The sequence below is a fragment of the Oncorhynchus mykiss genome, chromosome 29, assembly GCF_057628025.1.
Source record: "Oncorhynchus mykiss isolate SJ-2025 chromosome 29, ASM5762802v1, whole genome shotgun sequence".
NCBI lineage: Eukaryota > Metazoa > Chordata > Actinopteri > Salmoniformes > Salmonidae > Oncorhynchus > Oncorhynchus mykiss.
In genome coordinates this window covers 6,585,962-6,608,065 of record NC_143050.1, presented here as the reverse complement: position 1 = coordinate 6,608,065, position 22,104 = coordinate 6,585,962, and the positions used below count along the sequence as shown (strand labels likewise).

Here is a 22,104-nt window from a genome sequence, read left to right as displayed (position 1 = left end):
ACGTAAGCTTGTATGTAAATGTGGTTTATTACATTTCTTCATGGATATTGATGTGATGCTCCAAGGAGGCATACTAACACGTTATTATGTGAGTATGAAGTCCAGTCTTACCCTAACCAGATACACTATTCCCTATATACGGTGCACTACTTTCGATCAGAGCCCTATGAGCAGTGATCAGAAGTAGTGCACTATATAGGGAATAGGGTGCTATTTTGGGACACAGTGTTGTCATAATAATGAATTGAGTGTTATTTTAGTTACAACCTATTCCTGGTTGTGTTATTCTCAAGCTATGCTAATATTTTTATAATCTCAAATCTCATTCGTCTCTGCTTTGTTTTTATAGAGTACCACAGTATGAGTCATAATACCCATAAAACCTAGAGGTCAAACAAGGATTATTATGCTTTTTCACCATAAATGTTTTTCGCATATGGGATTTGTAGAAACACTTAAAAGAAGGGCTGTGATTCGTCTAGGCTTTACCCTAACGTGACGTTGTAAACGTGTAAATCTCTCTAGGACTAGGTGACTTTTATCTATATATTCATCTGTATTTACCCCCTCACCCGAACATGTAATACTAACTAGCTGCTAATGTGGCTATCATAAAGAACTACAAATACCATGATGATCTGGATGAGACTGCCGAATCGTGGCCTAAGGTAATAATCTGGATTAACGATCCAATGTTACCTATGGACGAGATAATAAGACGGGTACTGAAAACAATAGAAAAGTATGACAACTCTGGGAAACCAGGCCTGGTACTCATAGCTGACATTGAAAAGGCTTTTAACCCCTTGTGTTCATGCTTTTTGTTATTCAATTTTTGTAAAAATACATAGTACTTAGATGTTGACTTGCAGCAATATAAACAGTATACATGGTTAATATAGACAGTATACATGGTTAATATAGACAGTATACATGGTTAATATAGACAGTATACATGGTTAATATAGACAGTATACATGGTTAATATAGACAGTATGGTTAATATAGACTATACATGGTTAATATAGACACTATACATTAATATAGACAGTATACATGGTTAATATAGACAGTATACATGGTTAATATAGACAGTATACATGGTTAATATAGACAGTAGACAGTATACAGTATACATAGTTAATATAGACAGTATACATGGTTAATATAGACAGTATACATGGTTAATATAGACAGTATACAGTATACATGGTTAATATAGACAGTATTCATGGTTAATATAGACAGTAGACAGTATTCATGGCTAATATAGACAGTATTCATGGCTAATATAGACAGTATACAGTATACATGGTTAATATAGACAGTATACAGTATACATTGTTAGTATAGACAGTATACGTGGTTAATATAGGCAGTATGGTTAATATAGACAGTATACATGGTTAATATAGGCAGTATACATGGTTAATATAGACAGTATGGTTAATATAGACAGTATGGTTAATATAGACAGTATACGTGGTTAATATAGACAGTATGGTTAATATAGACAGTATACATGGTTAATATAGACAGTATACATGGTTAATATAGACAGTATACAGTATACATGGTTAATATAGACAGTATACGTGGTTAATATAGACAGTATACATGGTTAATATAGACAGTATACAGTATACATGGTTAATATAGACAGTATACATGGTTAATATAGACAGTATACATGGTTAATATAGACAGTATACATGGTTAATATAGACAGTATACATGGTTAATATAGACAGTATTCATGGCTAATATAGACAGTAGACAGTATACATGGTTAATATAGACAGTAGACAGTATACATGGTTAATATAGACAGTATACATGGTTAATATAGACAGTATACATGGTTAATATAGACAGTAGACAGTATACATGGTTAATATAGACAGTAGACAGTATACATGGTTAATATAGACAGTATACATGGCTAATATAGACAGTATACGTGGTTAATATAGACAGTAGTATACATGGCTAATATAGACAGCATACATGGTCAATTTTTTATTTTTATTTAACCTTTATTTAACCAGGTAGGCAAGTTGAGAACAAGTTCTCATGTACAACTGCGACCTGGCCAAGATAAAGCAAAGCAGTTCGACACAAACAACAACACAGAGTTACACATGGAGTAAAACATACAGTCAATAATACAGTAGAAAAATAAGTCTATATACAATGAGGGAGTAAGGGAGGTAAAGGCAAAAAAAAAGGCCATGGTGGTGAAGTAAATACAATATAGCAAATAAAACACTGGAATGGTTGATTTGCAGTAGAAGAATGTTCAAAGTAGAGAGAAATAATTGGGTGCAAAGGAGCAAAATAAATACATACAGTAGGGGAAGAGGTAGCTGTTTGGGATGAATTATAAATGGGCTATGTGCAGGTGCAGTAATCTGTGAGCTGCTCTGAGAGCTGGTGCTTAAAGCTAGTGAGGGAGATAAGTGTTTCCAGTTTCAGAGATTTTTGTAGTTCGTTCCAGTCATTGGCAGCACAGAACTGGAAGGAGAGGTGGCCAAAGGAAGAATTGGTTTTGGGGGTGACCAGAGAGATATACCTGCTGAAGCGCGTGCTACAGGTGGGTGCTGCTATGATGACCAGTGAGCTGAGATAAGGGGGGACTTTACCTAGCAGGGTCTTGTAGATGACCTGGAGCCAGTGGGTTTGGCGACGAGTATGAAGCGAGGGCCAGCCAACGAGAGCGTACAGGTCTGTTTTTGATTTGACACACTGAACTCTATCAGAGAAGTAGTTGGTGAACCAGGCGAGGCAATCATTTGAGAAACCAAGGCTGTCGAGTCTGCCGATTTAAGATGTGGAGATTGACAGAGTAGAAAGCCTTGGCCAGATCACTGAATACGGCTGCACAGTATTGTTTCTTATCGATGGCGGTTAAGATATCGTTTAGGACCTTGAGCGTGGCTGAGGTGCACCCATGACCAGCTCTGAAACCAGAATGCATAGCGGAGAAGGTGCGGTGGGATTCGAAATGGTCGGTAATCTATTTGTTGACTTGGCTTTCGAAGACCTTAGAAAGGCAGGGTAGGACAGATATAGGTCTGTAGCAGTTTGTGTCAAGTGTGCCCCCCTTTGAAGAGTTGTATGACCGCAGCTGCTTTCCAATCTTTGGGAATCTCAGACGACACGAAAGAGAGGTTAAACAGGCTAGTAATAGGGGTGGCAACAATTTTGGCAGATAGAAAGAAAGGGTCCTTTTTTAGAAAGAAAGGGTTCAGATTGTCTAGCCCGGCTGATTTGTAGTGGTCCAGATTTTGCAGCTCTTTCAGAACATCAGCTGACTGGATTTGGGAGAAGGAGAAATGGGGAAGGCTTGAGCGAGTTTCTGTGTGGGGTGCAGTGCTGTTGACCGGGGTAGGGGTAGCCAGGTGGAAAGCATGGCCAGCCGTAGAAAAGTGCTTATTGAAATTCTCAATTATAGTGGATTTATCGGTGGTGACCGTGTTTCCTATCCTTAGTGCAGTGGGCAGCTGGGAGGAGGTGTTCTTATTCTCCATGGACTTTACAGTGTCCCAGAACTTTTTAGAGTTTGTGTTGCAGGAAGTAAAATTCTGCTTGAAAAAGCTAGCCTTGGCTTTTCTAACTGCCTGTGTATATTGGTTTCTAGCTTCCCTGAAACGTTGCATATCACGGGGGCTGTTCGATGCTAATGCAGAACGCCATAGGATGTTTTTGTGTTGGTTAAGGGCAGTCAGGTCTGGAGAGAACCAAGGGCGATATCTGTTCCTGGTTCTAAATTTCTTGAATGGGGCATGCTTATTTAAGATGGTGAGGAAGGCATTTAAAAAAAATAACCAGGCATCCTCTACTGATGGGATGAGGTCAATATCCTTCCAGTATACCCGGGCCAGGTCGATTAGAAAGGCCTGCTCGCTGAAGTTTTTCAGGGAGCGTTTTAGATCGTTTGACCTCTGACCCATTACGTATGCAGGCAGTGATCGCTGAGATCTTGGTTGAAAACAGCAGATGTGTATTTCGAGGGCAAGTTGGTTAGGATTATATCTATGAGGGTGCCCGTGTTTACGGCTTTGGGGTGGTACCTGGTAGTGTCATTTGATAATTTGTGTGAGATTGAGGGCATCAAGCTTAGATTGTAGGATGGCTGGGGTGATTTGCTGCAAGAGGGACTGGTGTACTTCACAAAATAGATGGAATCATAAGAAGGAAAATTATGTGGATATATTGAAGCAACATCTCAAGACATCAGTCAGGAAGTTAAAGCTTGGTTGCAAATGGGTCTTCCAAATGGACAATGACCCCAAGCGTACTTCCAAAGTTGTGGCAAAATGGCTTAAGGACAACAGTCAAGGTATTGGAGTGGCCATCACAAACCCCTGACCTCAATTCTATAGAACATTTGTGGGCAGAACTGAAAAAGTGTGTGCGAGCAAGGAGGCCTACAAACCTGACTCAGTTACACCAGCTCTGTCAGGAGGATGGGCCAAAATTCCCCCAACTTATTGTGGGAAGCTTGTGGAAGGCTACCCGAGACGTTTGGCCCAAGTTAAAGTATTTAAAGGCAATGCTAACAAATAGTAATTGAAAATATGTATACTTCTGACCCACTGGGAATGTGATGAAAGAAATAAAAGCTGAAATAAATCATTCTCTACTATTATTCTGACATTTCACGTTCTTAAAATAAAGTGGTGATCCTAACTGACCGACAACAGGGAGTTTTTACTAGGATATTAAATGTCAGGAATTGTCAGAAACTGAGTTGAAATGTAGTTGGCTAAGGTGTATGTAAACTTCTGACTTCAACTGTACGTGGTTAATATAGACAGCATACGTGGATCATATAGACAGTAGTCATGGTTAATATCTGTCCTTTACCTCTGCTAGATTATTTTTATTTTTTATAAAATGTGATTTTTGTAAACAAATCAATTGTAGTCAAGACATGGATGGATTTAAATCGTGTTTATCTTGACCAAATATCAATGAAACAAGGTTTTCATCACTGATGTTTTTTGCTTTGAACTGAATACATTTTACATACAGCATTTTATGCAAATGAACACAAATTAAGGTCGGTGTACACACCACATGAGGGACAGAGTTTTACTGTCTGTGTTGCAATGTATTTGCATGTATTTCCTTGGTCCACACGTTGTGCCTCTTCTTGTCGCTACCGGCTGCAATCTAGTATGATGAAAACACTTTGTTCAGGAATTTGACTAGCATCTCACTCACATATAGTTATAGCAGGCCAAGGTAGGAGATTCAGACACACACACACACACACACACACACACACACACACACACACATACATACATGCAACAACATCACACTTTCGGTATTGGAGTTGTTGGTTCTGTGGGTCAAGTGCATGGGAGTCCAGCATCCTCCTGAATCCTCCTCACGATGGCTGCAGAAGCTGGGGTCTTTGGGATATGACGCCTCCTCTGGATTTGAGGTCTTACCAATGTTTGGCCCATCTCCTCGAGAAAGATCCATCTCCTCTGGAGCTTCCCTCGGTTCCAATCTGGGTTCAACTCCATCCAGATGACAAACGTGTTGTACGCCGAGATGTCCAAGATGTTGAAGAATATCACAAGATGCCAGCGTAGGGTCCTTCTTTGGCAGTTGTAGCCAGTCACCAGCTTCTCTAAATTGTCCACCTCTCCTTCTGTGGTGTTGTAATCCATTATGATTTCTGGTTTTTGATGTTCCTGGCTACAGATTCTCCCATCCCTATACAGCGTACTCGAGTACCCCATTTGTGCCTTTCTTTGGCACGTAGGACACTGGGGACGTGTCGGCCGTGAACACAAACTTAGAGGAATTGAAAGGCCTGTTCCGTGTATTCAACAGCTGAGGAGGGAGCTCTGGCTAGTTTTCTTCTTACTGTTCCTACCACTGTCAGCTTCCTCTTGAGGAGCTCCTGTCCCAGCTTGTGCGAAATAAAAAAAGTTATCATGTGATGTTGTGGCCACAGAGTCCCTGTGTCACGTCGAGTACAAACCGCATCCCTTGATTCTTCTCAGGGGCTCCTCCATCTGGCTTCCCTGTATACACTTGCAAGTTCCACACATATGTTGAAGCAGCATCACAGGCAGCCCAGATCTTGTTTCCATATTTTGCAGGTTTAGACGGTATGTACTGTCTGAATGGGCAGCAGCCCATATATGGCATAAGCTGCTCATCTACAGTAACCAATCAATCAAATGTATTTTATTTTATTTTTTATTTTATATATATCTCAAAGTGCTGTACAGAAACCCAGCCTAAAACCCCAAACAGCAAGCAATGCAGGTGAAGAAGCACGGTGGCTAGGAAAAACTCCCTAGAAAGGCCAAAACCTAGGAAGAAACCTAGAGAGGAACCAGGCTATGTGGGGTGGCCAGTCCTCTTCTGGCTGTGCCGGGTGGAGATTATAACAAAACATGGTCAAGATGTTCAAATGTTCATAAATGACCAGCATGGTCGAATAATAATAATAAGGCAGAATAGTTGAAACTGGAGCAGCAGCACAGTCAGGTGGACTGGGGACAGCAAGGAGTCATCATGTCAGGTATTCCTGGGGCATGGTCCTAGGGCTCAGGTCCTCCGAGAGAGAGAAAGAAAGAGAGAATTAGAGAGAGCATATGTGGGATGGCCAGTCCTCTTCTGGCTGTGCCGGGTGGAGATTATAACAGAACATGGCCAAGATGTTCAAATGTTCATAAATGATCAGCATGGTCGAATAATAATAAGGCAGAACAGTTGAAACTGGAGCAGCAGCACAGCCAGGTGGACTGGGGACAGCAAGGAGTCATCATGTCAGGTAGTCCTGGGGCATGGTCCTAGGGCTCAGGTCCTCCGAGAGAGAGAAAGAGAGAAGGAGAGAATTAGAGAACGCACACTTAGATTCACACAGGACACCGAATAGGACAGGAGAAGTACTCCAGATATAACAAACTGACCCTAGCCCCCCGACACATAAACTACTGCAGTATAAATACTGGAGGCTGAGACAAGTAACGTTGGGCCCAGGGTTGTAAAACAGAGTAAGGCGGTCCACCCACTTGTCCCACACTGACCTGATTGCAGCTAGCTTGTCTCTCTGCACTGACCTGATTGCAGCTAGCTTATCTCTCTGCACTGACCTGATTGCAGCTAGCTTATCTCTCTGCACTGACCTGATTGCAGCTAGCTTGTCTCTCTGCACTGACCTGATTGCAGCTAGCTTGTCTCTCTGCACTGACCTGATTGCAGCTAGCTTGTCTCTCTGCACTGACCTGATTGCAGCTAGCTTGTCTCTCTGCACTGACCTGATTGCAGCTAGCTTGTCTCTCTGCACTGACCTGATAGCAGATAGCTTGTCTCTCTGCCGCCGAGCTGGTCTGGTGTCTTGGTTATCGAAGCGGATAATCCTGGAAATAATGTGGTTTTCCAGAGACGTTGTTGCACTGAAAAGTTTTCTGCCAGTTTCTGCATCCCACAGGGATTCTGTGAGATTCCCCCATTGGACCTGAAAACACCAGCGAGGATAAGAACCCCAAAGTATGCATGTAAAATGAGTTTGGTTCATCTCCTTCCATCTCTCCAAAAACACTTCTTCCCTCCAAATTAGTGCAGTACAGAATGGTTTTCTGGATGGTGTCTGGGATGAACAGTTGAAAAGAAGACTATGACCTGCACATGAGTGACCACCATCTGCGTTGTCCCTGGTTGCATCCTTATCACCTTGGCAGCCATGTTGGGTGGGTCATTCCTTGGGCAAGAAGACCATTCAATTTCACAATTTTTTGACATCCATATTTCTCCTCCTGCAGGCTGCTGCTGAGCTGGTTGCTGACGGGCTGGTCCTAGATCTGGCTAAGGGTCAATCTTACCTTCTTCCAACTCACTGTCAGACTCTGAATTGACAGACATGATCCTCATATTCAGAAAATTCTTCATCTTCCATAGTGGAAGACGCTTCTTCCAAACCAGCTTCTCTCTCTGCAAAAAAAACAAACATTTTCTAATAATCCCCTGTGCAGAGATTATTTTTGCCATACTGATTGAATGTGGTAAGGAACCACACATGCAAAGCTATTTATTTGCAACTTGGCTTCGGTAGTAGAGTGTAAAAAAAAAAAATAAAAAAAAAAAATAAAAAAAAAAAATCTGTATTTTCCCACAACGTATTGTAATCAAATTGTGCAGGTTCCCGCAAGACATTGTGTAGTTCCACACAATACGAAGGGTAAAGAGTGCGAGAAAAGTTGGAGACAGACCAGTTCTTGGTGCTATGTTGAAACAGCAGGCCCAGGGAGGAGGAAGACCGAGTGAAGGGGCACAGCAAAAAAATGTTGGTTTAATTTTTACTTGTTTTCACCTACACACACACTTTTCCACACTTTTATTAACCGGGTCGAGTGGACCCGAACACCACATATGTAATATAAATGTGTGTAAATATACAATGAAAATGTGTTATTTTACATGTTCTTCACAGAAAATGAGCCAAGGCCAATTAGTCTTCGCGAACATTTGAAATGGGTCCCACAGACCCGAACACCACACACGGCTTAATACAGTACGACTGGAATTTATATAAAAATGCCTGGAATATTTCAATTTTGGAGAGTCTCTTGTAAAATAGTAAATAATGGCTACATCTCAAAGTATTAAACTGTCAAGTGGAGTAAAACAAGGTTGTCCACTATCGGCATATCTATTTATAATGGCCATCGAAACGTTCTCTATTAAAATCAGATCCAACCAATTTTCAAAGGGCTAGAAATCTATACGTGTATGCTGATGATTCGTGTTTTCAACTTTCAACAACTTTTACATTGCCGTGTAGTTTGGAAGAGGCAAGTGGAGAGAAAGTAAAGAACAAGTCTGTGGGCAATAAAGACCAAAAAAAAGTATACTATTTTCATTTTAAGGACCAAAAAATATACAGCCATGCCCGATAGATCGCAAAATAGTTGGAAAGAGCTTTTCAACGTACCGATTCCATAGCACAAAACGACTAGTTTTTCAAGTTAAATTATTATACAAAAGTATTGCTACCAATATAATATGTATATGGGGGATACAACCGTCCCAGCAGAATCATTAGATCATATGTTTTGGTACTGTCCAGATGTGGCTTGATTTTGAGTGCAGGTTCAGAAATTATCTGAAGAATTGCAACAGAGGTAACTCTGCAAATAGCACTGCTGGGTGATTTTGAAAAAGTCATAGTCAATCAATCAATTGATACTCTAAATGTGTACTTTTTTTTTCATTTGGAGTCTGTAGAAACTGAGAATAGAGAAGTTTAGAAACAGCTTGTGAAACAGCACAGCACAATTGAAAAAAATTTTTTGATATTTTTCATTTGGAGTCTGTAGAAACTGAGAATAGAGAAGTTTAGTTTTATGTTTGTGAAACATCACAAATTGAAAAAAAACATATTTGCAAATAGAAATCAAAACTGGTGTTGAGGTTGAATGTAGCTGAAGGGTTTTTAAAACAAGATGAACATGTGAAGTATACTGTGTCTGTAAAATGGATATGCGTTCAGAACTTTTGTGAAACAGCAAATTTGGAAAATATGGCATTGAAATCAACTATTTAAAAAATAATCATATATAAATAAAAATCAGGGACTTCAGACAACCTCATTCTAAAATTCATTAAATTGTATTGTTCCCTCAATCTACACGCAATACCCCATAATGACAAAGCAAAAGAAAACAGTTTTTTTTATAAACTTTTACTAAGTTATTACAAAGAAAAAAATGAAATCATATTTACATAAGTATTCAGACCCTTCAGACTCAGTACTTTGTTTATTAGGCACCTTCAGCATCGATTACAGCATCGCGTTTTCTTAGGTATAACACTACAAGCTTGGCACACCTGTATTTGGGGAGTTTCTCTCATTCTTCTCTGCAGATCCTCTCATGCTCTGTCAGGTTGGATGGGGAGCGTTGCAGCACAGTGATTTTCAGGTCTCTCCAGAGATGTTCGATCGGGTTCAAGTCCGGGCTCTGGCTGGGCCACTCAAGGACTTGTCCCGAAGCCTCTCCTGCGTTGTCTTGGCAGTGTGCTTAAGGTCGTTGTCCTATTGGAAGGTGAACCTTCGCCCCAGTCTGAGGTCCTGAGCAGGTTTTCATCAAGGATCTACTTTGCTCCTTTCATCTTTCCCTCGATCCTGACTTGTCTCCCAGTCCCTGCTGCTGAAAAACATCCCACAGCATGATGCTAACACCACCATGCTTCACCATAGGGATGGTGCCAGGTTTCCTCCAGACAAGACGCTTGGAATTCCGGCCAGTGGTCTCTTAGTTTCATCAGACCAGAGAATCTTGTTTCTCATGGTCTGAGAGTCTTTAGGTGTATTTTGTGCATATATATATTTTTTTTGTGTATATATTATAAACTCCAAGCAAGCAGTCATGTGCCTTTTACTGAGGAGTAGCTTCTGTCTTGACCAATCTACCATAGCCTGATTTGGTGGAGTGTTGCAGAGATGGTTGTCCTTCTGGAAGGTTCTCCCATTTCCACAGAGGAATGTCATTGACCATTGGGTTCTTGGTCACCTCCCTGACCATGGCCCTTTAAGCTGTCTGGGAACGGGGTTCCGTTCCGCTAACAGCCAATGAAATTGCAGCGCGCCAAATATAAATCAACAGAAATCTAATAAATCAAATTTCTCAAAAATACATGTATTAGGCACTATTTAAAAGATAAAATTCTCGTTAATCCAGCCACCGTGTCTGATTTCAAAAATGCTTTACAGCGAAAGCTCCAAAAAGATTGTTAGGTCACCACCAAGTCACAGAAAAACCCAGCCATTTTCCAGCCAAAGAGAGGAGTCACAAAAAGCACAAATAGAGATTAAATTAATCACTAACCTTTGATGATCTTCATCAGATGACACTCATAGGACTTCATGTTACACAATACATGTATGTTTTGTTCGATAAAGTTCATATAAATATATCCAAAAATCTCTTTTTACATTGGCGTGTTATGTTCAGTAATGTTTTGCTTCCAAAACATGCAGTGATTTGGCAGAGTGCCACATCAATTCACAGAAATATTCATTTTAAATGTTGATGAAAATTCAAGTGTTATGCATGGAACTTTATCTAAACTTCACCTTAATTCAACCGCTGTGTCAGATTTCAAAAAAACTTTACGGAAAAAGCATACCATGCAATAATCTGAGTACGAAGCTCAGAGCCCAAACCAGCCAAAATAAATCTCTGCCATGTTGCGGATATTAATTTACCTTTGATGATCTTCATCAGAATGCACTCACATGAATCCCAGTTCCACAATAAATGTTTGATTTGTTTGATAAAGTTCATAATTTATGTCCATATACCTCCTTTTGTTAGGGCGTATGGTAAACAAATCAAATTGCGCGTGCAACTTCCAGCGGAAAGTTCGGACGGAAATTTCAAAAAGTTATATTACTGTTCGTAGAAACATGTCAAACGAAGTATAGAATCAAACTTTAGGATGTTTTTATCATACATTTTCAATAATGTTCCAACCGGAGAATTCCATTGTCTGTAGAAAAGCAATGGAACGAGAGCTACCTCGTGAATGCGTGTGACTGGGCTCGAGGCTACTGGCAGACCTCTGACTCATTCTCCTCTCATTCAGCCCCCCTTCATAGTAGAAGCATCAAGCAAGTTTCTAAAGATGGTTGACATCTAGTGGAAGCCTTAGGAAGTGCAACATAACCAATATCCCACTGTAACTTCAATAGGAGCTGAGTTTTAAAACTACAAACCTCAGAATTCCCACTTCCTGTTTGGATTTTTTTCTCAGGTTTTTGCCTGCCATATGAGTTATGTTGTACTCACATACATCATTCAAACCGTTTTAGAAACTTCAGAGTGATTTCTGTCCAATACTAATAATAATATGCATATATTAGCATCTGGGGCAGAGTAGGAGGCAGTTCACTCTGGGCACGCTATTCATCCAAAAGTGAAAATGCTGCCCCCTAGCCCAAATAGGTTAATGCTGAAGACATGTTTTTGCACCCTTCCCAAGATCTGTGCCTCGACACAATCCTGTCTGGGAGCTCTATGGACAATTCCTTCAATCCCTGTTTTTTACTCTGACATGCACTGTCAACTGTGGGACTTTTATATAGACCGGTCTGTGCCTTTCCAAATCATGTCCAAGCAATTGACTTTGCCACAGGTGGACTCCAATCAAGTGGTTGAAATGTCTCAAGGATGATCAATGGAAACAGGGTGCATCTGAGCTCAATTTAGAGTCTCATAGCAAAGGGTTTGAATACTTATGTAAAATAAGGTATTTCTTTTTTTTATTTTGAAAACCATTGCAACAATTTCTAAAAACATGTTCACAATAAAACATGTTGTGTAGTAGGCTCAAGGGTGTGGGGTTTCCGCCTCACCAAATTCAAAAACAAAACATGCACATGGAAAGTTTATTAGGGATTTTCTTTCCCCCTCTTAGGGATTTTCTTTCCCCCTCTTAGGGATTTTCTTTCCCCCTCTTAGGGATTTTCTTTCCCGCTCTTAGGGATTTTCTTTCCCGCTCTTAGGGATTTTCTTTCCCCCTCTTAGGGATTTTCTTTCCCCCTCTTAGGGATTTTCTTTCCCCCTCTTAGGGATTTTCTTTCCCGCTCTTCATAACACACGTTGCTCTCTAATTACTCTGCCCCCTTGTGCAGGCTGCTTCCTCCATTATCCCCAAGCACTCCCTGGCTTAACAAAGCACAGCCTTGCCTCGTTGGGGCAGGAAGTCCATATAAGGCTCCGGGGTGGAGCCAGTGGGCTGCAAGATATCTCCCCTCAATAACCACTCCCCTCACCTCTCCCTGCCATCTGCCACAATATATATACACACTAACATTCAAGAGTTTGGGGTCACTTAAACTTCTTTTTTTAAAGAAAAGCTCATTTTTTGCCCATTAAAATAACATCAAATTGATCAGAAATACAGTGTAGACATTGTTAGTGTTGTAAATTACTGTTGTAGCTGGAAATGCCTGATTTTTAATGGAATATCTCCATGGGCGTACAGAGGCCCATTTATCAGCAACCATCACTCCTGAGTTGTGTTAGCTAATCCAAGATTAGAATTTTAAAAGACTAATTGATCATTAGAAAACCCTTTTGCAATTGTTAGCACAGCTGAAAACTGTTCTGATTAAAGAAGCAATAAAACTTGCCTTCTTTAGACTAGTTGAGTATCTGGAGCATCAGCATTTTTGGGTTCGATTACAGGCTCAAAATGGCCAGAAACAAAGACCTTTCTTTTGAAACTTGTCAGCCCATTCTTCTTCTGAGAAATAAAGGCTATTCCATGCGAGAAATTGCCAAGAAACTGAAGATCTCATACAACGCTGTGTACTACTCCCTTCACAGAACAGCGCAAACTGGCCCTAACCAGAATAGAAAGAGGAGTGGGAGGCCCCAGTGCGCATCTGAGCAAGAGGATAAGTATATTAGAGAGTCTAGTTTGCGTAACAGATGCCTCACAAATCCTCAACAGGCAGCTTCATTAAATAGTACCTGCAAAACACAAGACTTAACGTCAACAGTGAAGAGGCGACTCCGGGATGCTGGCCTTCTAGGCAAAGTTCCTCTGTTCAGTGTCTGTGTTGTTTTGCCCATCTTAATATTTTATTTTTATTGGCCAGTCCGAGATATGGCTTTTTCTTTGCAACTCTGCTCAACAATTCAGAGACAAAGAACAATTGAGAAATAACAACATGTAATAATAAATGCACAATGAGTTACTCTAACTTGGCTATATACACGGGAGTACCAGTACTGAGTCGATATGAAGGGGTATGACAGAGTGCTAATTTGTGCCTCATGTTACACATAGAGCCCTGCTCGGCATTGAAAAGCCAACTGACATTTACTCCTGAGGTGCTGACCTGTTGCATCCTCTACAACCACTGTGATTATTATTATTTAACCCTGTTGATCATCTATGAACTTTTGAACACCGTCAGCCTGGTTCCTCTCTAGGTTTCTTCCTAGTTTCCTGCCTTTTCTAGGGAGTTTTTCCTAGCCACCATGTTTCTGCATAGTTTGCTGTTTGGGGGGGGGGGGGGGGTTAGGCTGGGTTTCTGTACATCACTTTGTGACATCGGCCGATTAGTATGCCCTGTAGTCACCGTGCCCTGTAGTCACCGTGCCCTGTCGTCACCGTGCCCTGTAGTCACCTTGCCCTGTAATCACCGTGCCCTGTAGTTACCATCTGCTGTAATCACCATGCCCTGTAAACACCATCTGCTGTAAACACCATCTGCTGTAATTACCATCTACTGTAATCACATGCCCTGTAAACACCATGCCCTGTAGTCACCATCTGCTATAGTCACCATCTGCTGTAGTCACCGTGCCCTGTAAACACCGTGCCCTGTAATCACCGTGCCCTGTATTCACCGTGCCCTGTAAACACCATCTGCTGTAATCACCATGCCCTGTAAACACCATGCCCTGTAGTCACCATCTGCTATAGTCACCATCTGCTGTAGTGATTACCTCTGGTAATTACCTCTCGTGCCCTGTAATCACCGTGCCCTGTATTCACCGTGCCCTGTAAACACCATCTGCTGTAATCACCATGCCCTGTAAACACCATGCCCTGTAGTCACCATCTGCTATAGTCACCATCTGCTGTAGTGATTACCTCTGGTAATCACCGTGCCCTGTATTCACCATGCCCTGTAATCACCGTGCCCTGTATTCACCGTGCCCTGTAAACACCATCTGCTGTAATCACCATGCCCTGTATACACCATCTGCTGTAATCACCGTGCCCTGTAATCACCATCTGCTGTAGTCACCGTGCCCTGTAATCACCATCTGCTGTAATCACCGTGCCCTGTAATCACCATCTGCTGTAATCACCATGCCCTGTAAACACCATCTGCTGTAATCACCATGCCCTGTAAACACCATCTGCTGTAATCACCATGCCCTGTAAACACCATCTGCTGTAATCACCGTGCCCTGTAATCACCATCTGCTGTAATCACCATCTGCTGTAATCACCGTGCCCTGTAATCACCATCTGCTGTAATCACCGTGCCCTGTAATCACCATCTGCTGTAATCACCGTGCCCTGTAATCACCATCTGCTGTAATCACCATCTGCTGTAATCACCGTGCCCTGTAATCACCATCTGCTGTAATCACCGTGCCCTGTAATCACCATCTGCTGTAATCACCGTGCCCTGTAATCACCATCTGCTGTAATCACCGTGCCCTGTAAACACCATCTGCTGTAATCACCGTTCGCTCCCCTTAACCTTTCTGATCTCCCCATCCCGGATCCGGGTTCGTGAATACAGACTCAAGCTCATTACCATAACGCAACGTTAACTATTCATGAAAATCGCAAATGAAATGAAATAAATATGCTAGCTCTCAAGCTTAGCCTTTTGTTAACAACACTGTCATCTCAGATTTTCAAAATATGCTTCTCAACCATTGCAAAACAATCATTTGTGTAACAGTATTGATGGCTAACGTAGCATTTAGCATTAGCATTCAGCTGGCAACATTTACACAAAAAAACAGAAAAGCATTCAAAAAAATCATTTACCTTTGAAGAACTTCAGATGTTTTCATTGAGGAGACTCTCAGATAGCAAATGTTCAGTTTTTCCTGAAAGATTATTTGTTTAGGACAAATCGCTCCGTTTTCTGCGTCACGTTTAGCTATGAAAAAACCCCTGTATCCAGGATTGTGTAAATCTATCAGCAAGCTCATTAGCATAACACAACGTTAACTATTTATGAAAATCGCAAATGAAATGAAATAAATATGCCATCTCTCAAGCTTAGCCTTTTGTAAACAACACTGTCATCTCAGATTTTCAAAATATGCTTCTCAACCATAGGAAAACAATCATTTGTGTAAAAGTAGCTAGCTAGAGTTAGCATTTCGCGTTAGCATTTAGCGTTAGCATTAGCGTTAGCATCCAGCACGCAACATTAACAAAAACATAAAAGCCTTCAAATAAAATCATTTACCTTTGAAGAACTTCTGATGTTTTCAATGAGGATACTCTCAGTTAGATAGCAGATGCTCAGTTTTTCCAAAAAGATTCCTTGTGTATTAGAAATAGCTCCGTTTTATACATCACATTTGGCTACCAAAAAAAATCCATAAATTCAGTCCTCAAAACGCAAACTTTTTTCCAAATTAACTCCATAATATCGACTGAAAACATGGCAAACGTTGTTTAGAATCAATCCTCAAGGTGTTTTTCACATATCTCTTCATTGATACATCGTTCTTGGAAACATGCTTTCTCTCCTGAATCCCAGGAGAAAATGCCTGCACCTGAAGATTACGCACAAATTTAGACAAAGGACACCGGGCGGACCTCTGGAAAATGTAGTCTCTTATGGCCAATCTTCCAATGATATGCCTACAAATACGTCACAATGCTGCTAAGACCTTGGGCGAACGACAGAAAGTGTAGGCTCATTCCTTGCGCAATCACAGCCATATAAGGAGAGAATGGAAAACAGAGCTTCAGAAATTCTGCTAATTCCTGGGTGATGCATCATCTTGGTTTCGCCTGTAGAATGAGTTCTGGGGCACTTACAGACAAAATCTTTGCAGATTCTGAAACTTCAGAGTGTTTTCTTTCCAAAACTGCCAAGAATATGCATAGTCGAGCATCTTTTCGTGACAAAATATCGCGCTTAAAACGGGAACGTTTTTTATCCAAAAATGAAATAGCGCCCCTAGAGCTCTAAGAGGTTAAGTCCGTAGTGTTATGCTAATGTTTTGCCTCTGGCTAGTTGTTAGTAGTATAGGTTAACGTTAACCTATACAACTATCTGTCAGTACTTGAACACTAGTCTCTGGGATGTTACTACTTGACATATTTTACAACATTTGCTGTGTTAGGTAGCTCAATCTATCAAGTTCGTCTTATTTATCTCCTGGAGGTGTCTGTGGATTGGTGATGTGAGTTTTTATGGCGCTAGAGAAATGCCTAGGAAAGACTCTGACAAGGTAAATACTGCAGTAACGATACTATCAACTGTTTTCAGGTGTGGGGGGGTGGGACTCTTTATCGAGGACGTTTGTTTTTCTTCTATTCTCTGACGTTAGACGATTTATGATGCTGCTGTTGTTGTTGTTGTTTTTCCCAGGGAATGTGTTCCTGAAGCACGGTTCAGAGTTGCGCATCATTCCCAGAGACAGAGTGGGAGGAAGGGGAGTAGGAACAGACCGATCTTCCTCATCCTTCTCCTCGAAGACCCAATGACTCAAACACACACACACACACCGGCTGAATCATGTTTCACTTCTGACCTGCGGAACACTCAGTGTGTTTGTGTATATATTTTCTAGACCTGAAATTACTACACACACACACACACACACACACACACACACACACACACACACACACACCTACAAAAAGAGAGACACTGCAGCAGCAAGATTAATTCTGTCTATCCTGTCTGCACTCTCCAAATGCAGCGTCACCCCAGGCTGTCCATAGATACTCTCACACTGAAGTAATTGATGACACACAGACACACACACACACACACACACTCTGGCGGCTTCAAGAGAAGGACTTGGCGGAAGCTTAGCAGACAATGTGCTTGTGAACAGTTGTAGTTTTGTGTACCTATTTTAGTTGTAATGGTAAATGGCTAATATATCTGCCTCTTTTTTTTTTTTTGCGAACGAAATCTGTGGGCATATTTAGGTAGGTATGTACTTACTTTTTGAAGAGGGCTGCATTAATGTGGGTTTGTACTACACATTCAAATGATTTAGCTGGTTCAGCATGCTTTCAGAGAGCACTGTTATATCACTTGTTTAATAAAAGATGCTTGTTCAAGAAAGCTGTCTGTTTTTAGGTGGTCTCGTCTCGTCATCCTTTTCCAGAGACGAATACTGTCCAAGCGAGCATCCATAACTTACAATGCAGATCTTTCTGGAATGTATTCATGTATTGCATTTCCCATTTCTAGCCGAGATCATTTTGTAATGCCATTATTTCAAGTCTGGTTTGGGGCGGTTAATGGGAAAACCATGATGGTTTTTCAATGTTCTCTGGACATGGGTTTTTCTGTCTTGTACCCTCCAGAATTGACTTGCCAAGTTAAATAAAATAAAAATATATATAAAAAAATAAATTGTATTGTGATAAACTGAACATGGAGCTCTGCTGCCGTCTGTCTGATTCCAACAGTACTGCTGGATGTCCATGTAATTCAGTACAGTAGGCAACACTGGCATGTCGTACAGCAGAGCCTAACGGTTAAAATATCATTAGGCCAGTAACTGAACGGTCTCTAGTTCGAATCCCCGGAGAAAGACACTTAACCCTAATTGCTACTGTACTTGGCTCTGGATAAGAGCATCAGATAAAATGACTCGAACAAGGGGGGGGGGGGAAAGAAAACATTCATGAAAATCAACTAAGGTCTCAAAATTCCCTGGTTGGAATATTCCCGTTTTGAAGATTCGCAGAATCATCAGGGAATAAGCAGGATATCCAGAATCCGCTAAACAGTATTTCTGGAGAACCAGAGAATGTTGTTGTGAAAGTTAATGGAATTTTTTGCAAACCTAGCATTATCCAAATACACTACACACTGTGATGTAATGCATTGTGTCCCATCAACCCAAAAAAACAGAACTAGTGCATCACGTCAACCGGCAACTAACATCCTCAGGACCAATTACTGCCAGAGAGAGGAAGGGGGAGGGAGGGTGCTCGTGGACGAGGTTAACCTGCAACTGATACACAGTAGGTACTGATGGTGAAAGTGAAGATTCCGAATCAGACTCGTGCCAAGGTGTTAGAAAGAGCTACTGTATCATGGGCCCTGCAATAGACTAGCGTCCTGTCCAGGTAGTGTACTTGTACATCAAGCTGCCTCACACTACAGAAACAGGAGATAGGCTCCCGTCCCATGGGCCGTTCTGGCTCGGGACAAGGCCTCTTACTATATCAGTCGGTCTTTAGCTTACTATGTGAAGCGACCACCATGTTGACTTTCACCCAACCGCCTAGTATGTTCATTCAGGCTTTAGGTCAGAACACATCAGAAGGATAAAATGTACATGTATTTGAACACACACACACACACACACACACACACACACACACACACAGAGAGAGAAACAGACCACATGTTTTCCCTGTCTTGATAACGTCACGTTTATTCATAACTCCTCAGTGTCAGACCTAGGTCATTAGTTTCCCTGAGGTTCCTCTCGCAGAAATGAAATGTGCCATCTCGGTGGTGGTGGGAAGATGGGAGCGAAAGAGAGAGGGCCCAATAAAAGAGAGACGGAAGGAGACGGCGAGAACACACAGCGGTGGGTAAACAAAGAGAGCTCATTTGTTTTTCACTCTCCATTAGCCAGAGAACGCAGCCGAGGAGGAGGAATCCAGTGTGTTGCATCGCTAATGGCTCTCGGGATTTGTGTTAATCAATGTGTTCGCCAGTCATTTACCAACCAGTCATATCTGAGAGGAAAAAGGGCCATTAGGGACAAAGTGTGGCAGACTGTGTCCCCTATGGCACCCTATTCCCTATGTAGTACCCATATGGCACTCTATTCCCTATGTAGTACCCATATGGCACCCTATTCCCTATGTCGTACCCATATGGCACCCTATTCCCTATGTAGTACCCATATAGCACCCTATTCCCTATGTAGTACCCATATGGCACCCTATTCCCTATGTAGTACCCATATGGCACCCTATTCCCTATGTAGTACCCTACTTTTGACCAGAACCCATTTGGGATGTAATAATGTGGCTGAGTGACTGTTTCTGCCTGACATCCTCTGCTGCGTTCGTCCGTGTCCGTCTTCCTGAACCCTGAAGCCTTTTCAATTAGGTTTTTGGCAAGAAATGAAAGAAGATAATATTCAAAACCGAAGGTTGGCGTCAGATGCCGTATGAAAGCGCTGATCGGATTTCTTACATGGACATCATTTTGCCACTTTGCAGTGTGCAAAGCAGCACGGGCTTTTTAGATCAAACGGAAGTCAATCGATAGATACATGTACTCTGCTGGAGTTGATTGTTAATTTAAAAAAAAAAACTACACAGAAAAGCAGAGAGTTGCTTTATGAATAAAAACACCTAGAGTCGATTGCCGCACCCGTGACGTCATTTTGAATATCTCCCTGTGTGTTAATGCTAGAGACGTACTGTTTATTGTATTGGCTGCAGCTCAATCTCCTCTTTCCTCTCTTTGCGCCTATTTCATTACATGGGGCTTGTGAAAGCGGCCTTTTTCTACACATGCGAGGATCCGGACAAGAAAATCGGCACGAAATCGTCTGTAAATCCCGAACTGTCCTCAGTAGTTACCACAGACACAACGTCATAACCCCAACCTATTTCTTAAACGACGTTCCAAACGTCACCTTAACTCTTACCTTAAAAACACTGCTAACCTTATTCCTAACCTTAAATAATGACCAAAATGCTATTTTTACAATATAGCCAATATTACTTTGTGATTGGGGTAACTAGTGGAAACCAACCCAAACTATGTGAGCTACAAATGAACAAGACTCACAAACACGACAACAGAGGTTGTTTAGCTCAACGACATCGGCAAGCTGTACAGCAGTCGTCTGAACTCTGTTTCATGGACGTCCATATTTGGAAGAGGTCATCTCACAAAACCTGAGAGAGGGGGGGGGGGGGGTATTATGTATAAAATTGGTCTCTTTTTCTTTTTTTGAGTTAGAGGATAGAGGAAAAAAAACTTCAAAGCCTTGTTCATTAGGATGTATTTGTTGCTTGTCAATGCGCCTGGGCATGGACTCTACATAGTTTTCAAAAGCTTTCCACAGGAATGCTGTCCCATATTAGGAATGTGTTCCGAATGTTAACGGTGCTATACATGGTGACCAGCCAAAGATACAGCAACACCGGCATCGAGTCACGTTATGCTGGTTTGCAGAGAGATGTTGAATTCCTAATGGAATCCAGCCCGAGATGGATTCCCACTATCTGCAGTCGGAGTGACTGCATTCAGAGTGACTGCATTCAGAGTGACTGCATTCAAACTGCATTCAGAGTGACTGCATTCAGAGTGTGCATTCAGAGTGACTGCATTCAGAGTGACTGCATTCAAACTGCATTCAGAGTGACTGCATTCAGAGTGTGCATTCAGAATGACTGCATTCAGAGTGACTGCATTCAAACTGCATTCAGAGTGACTGCATTCAAACTGCATTCAGAGTGACTGCATTCAAACTGCATTCAGAGTGACTGCATTCGGAGTGACTGCATTCAGAGTGACTGCATTCAGAGTGACTGCATTCAAACTGCATTCAGAGTGACTGCATTCAGAGTGTGCATTCAGAGTGACTGCATTCAGAATGACTGCATTCAGAGTGACTACATTCAGAGTGACTGCATTCAGAGTGACTGCATTCAAACTGCATTCAGAGTGACTGCATTCAGAATGACTGCATTCAGAGGGACTGCATTCAGAGGGACTGCATTCAGAGTGACTGCATTCAGAGTGACTGCATTCAGAGTGACTGCATTCAGAGTGACTCCATTCAGAGTGACTGCATTCAGAATGACTGCATTCAGAGTGACTGCATTCAGAGTGACTCCATTCAGAGTAACTGCATTCAGAATGACTGCATTCAGAGTGACTGCATTCAGAGTGACTCCATTCAGAATGACTGCATTCAGAGTGACTGCATTCAGAGTGACTGCATTCAGAATGACTGCATTCAGAGTGACTGCATTCAGAGTGACTGCATTCAGAATGACTGCATTCAGAATGACTGCATTCAAACTGCATTCAGAGTGACTGCATTCAAACTGCATTCAGAGTGACTCCATTCAGAGTGACTGCATTCAGAGTGACTCCATTCAGAGTGACTGCATTCAGAGTGACTGCATTCAGAGTGACTGCATTCAGAATGACTGCATTCAGAATGACTGCATTCAGAGTGACTGCATTCAGAGTGACTCCATTCAGAATGACTGCATTCAGAATGACTGCATTCAGAGTGACTGCATTCAGAGTGACTCTATTCAGAATGACTGCATTCAGAGTGACTGCCGCAGATAGAAATATGAATAAATGATACTATCTACTGGAACAACCATTTC

The 22,104-nt window shown here is 41.6% G+C and overlaps 2 protein-coding genes across 5 annotated transcripts in view; one reads left to right on the top strand and one right to left on the bottom strand.

Moving 5' to 3' along the window:
* LOC110509470 (C-type mannose receptor 2-like) overlaps positions 1 to 16,332 on the bottom strand; it is a 99,953-nt gene extending 83,621 nt beyond the window's left edge. The window contains exons 1-2 of the mRNA XM_090226397.1: positions 15,992 to 16,332; positions 15,562 to 15,623 (exon numbers count right to left, since the gene is read on the bottom strand). The gene's annotated coding sequence lies outside the window, so the exon portion shown is untranslated. The remainder of the gene's footprint in view (positions 1 to 15,561; positions 15,624 to 15,991) is intronic.
* Positions 1 to 18,130, top strand: part of ufm1 (ubiquitin-fold modifier 1) — a 37,017-nt gene extending 18,887 nt beyond the window's left edge. For 2 of the 4 annotated variants that reach the window (XM_090226393.1, XM_090226395.1), the window contains one exon: positions 17,129 to 18,130. In XM_090226393.1, coding sequence (XP_090082519.1) covers positions 17,129 to 17,244 — 116 coding nt within the window. In that variant the 3' untranslated portion in view covers positions 17,245 to 18,130. Of the gene's footprint in view, positions 1 to 7,796; positions 8,883 to 17,128 lie in introns of those variants that run through there. The other 2 variants (XM_090226394.1, XM_090226396.1) reach the window with 1 other exon arrangement.
* Positions 18,131 to 22,104: the final 3,974 nt, after the last annotated feature.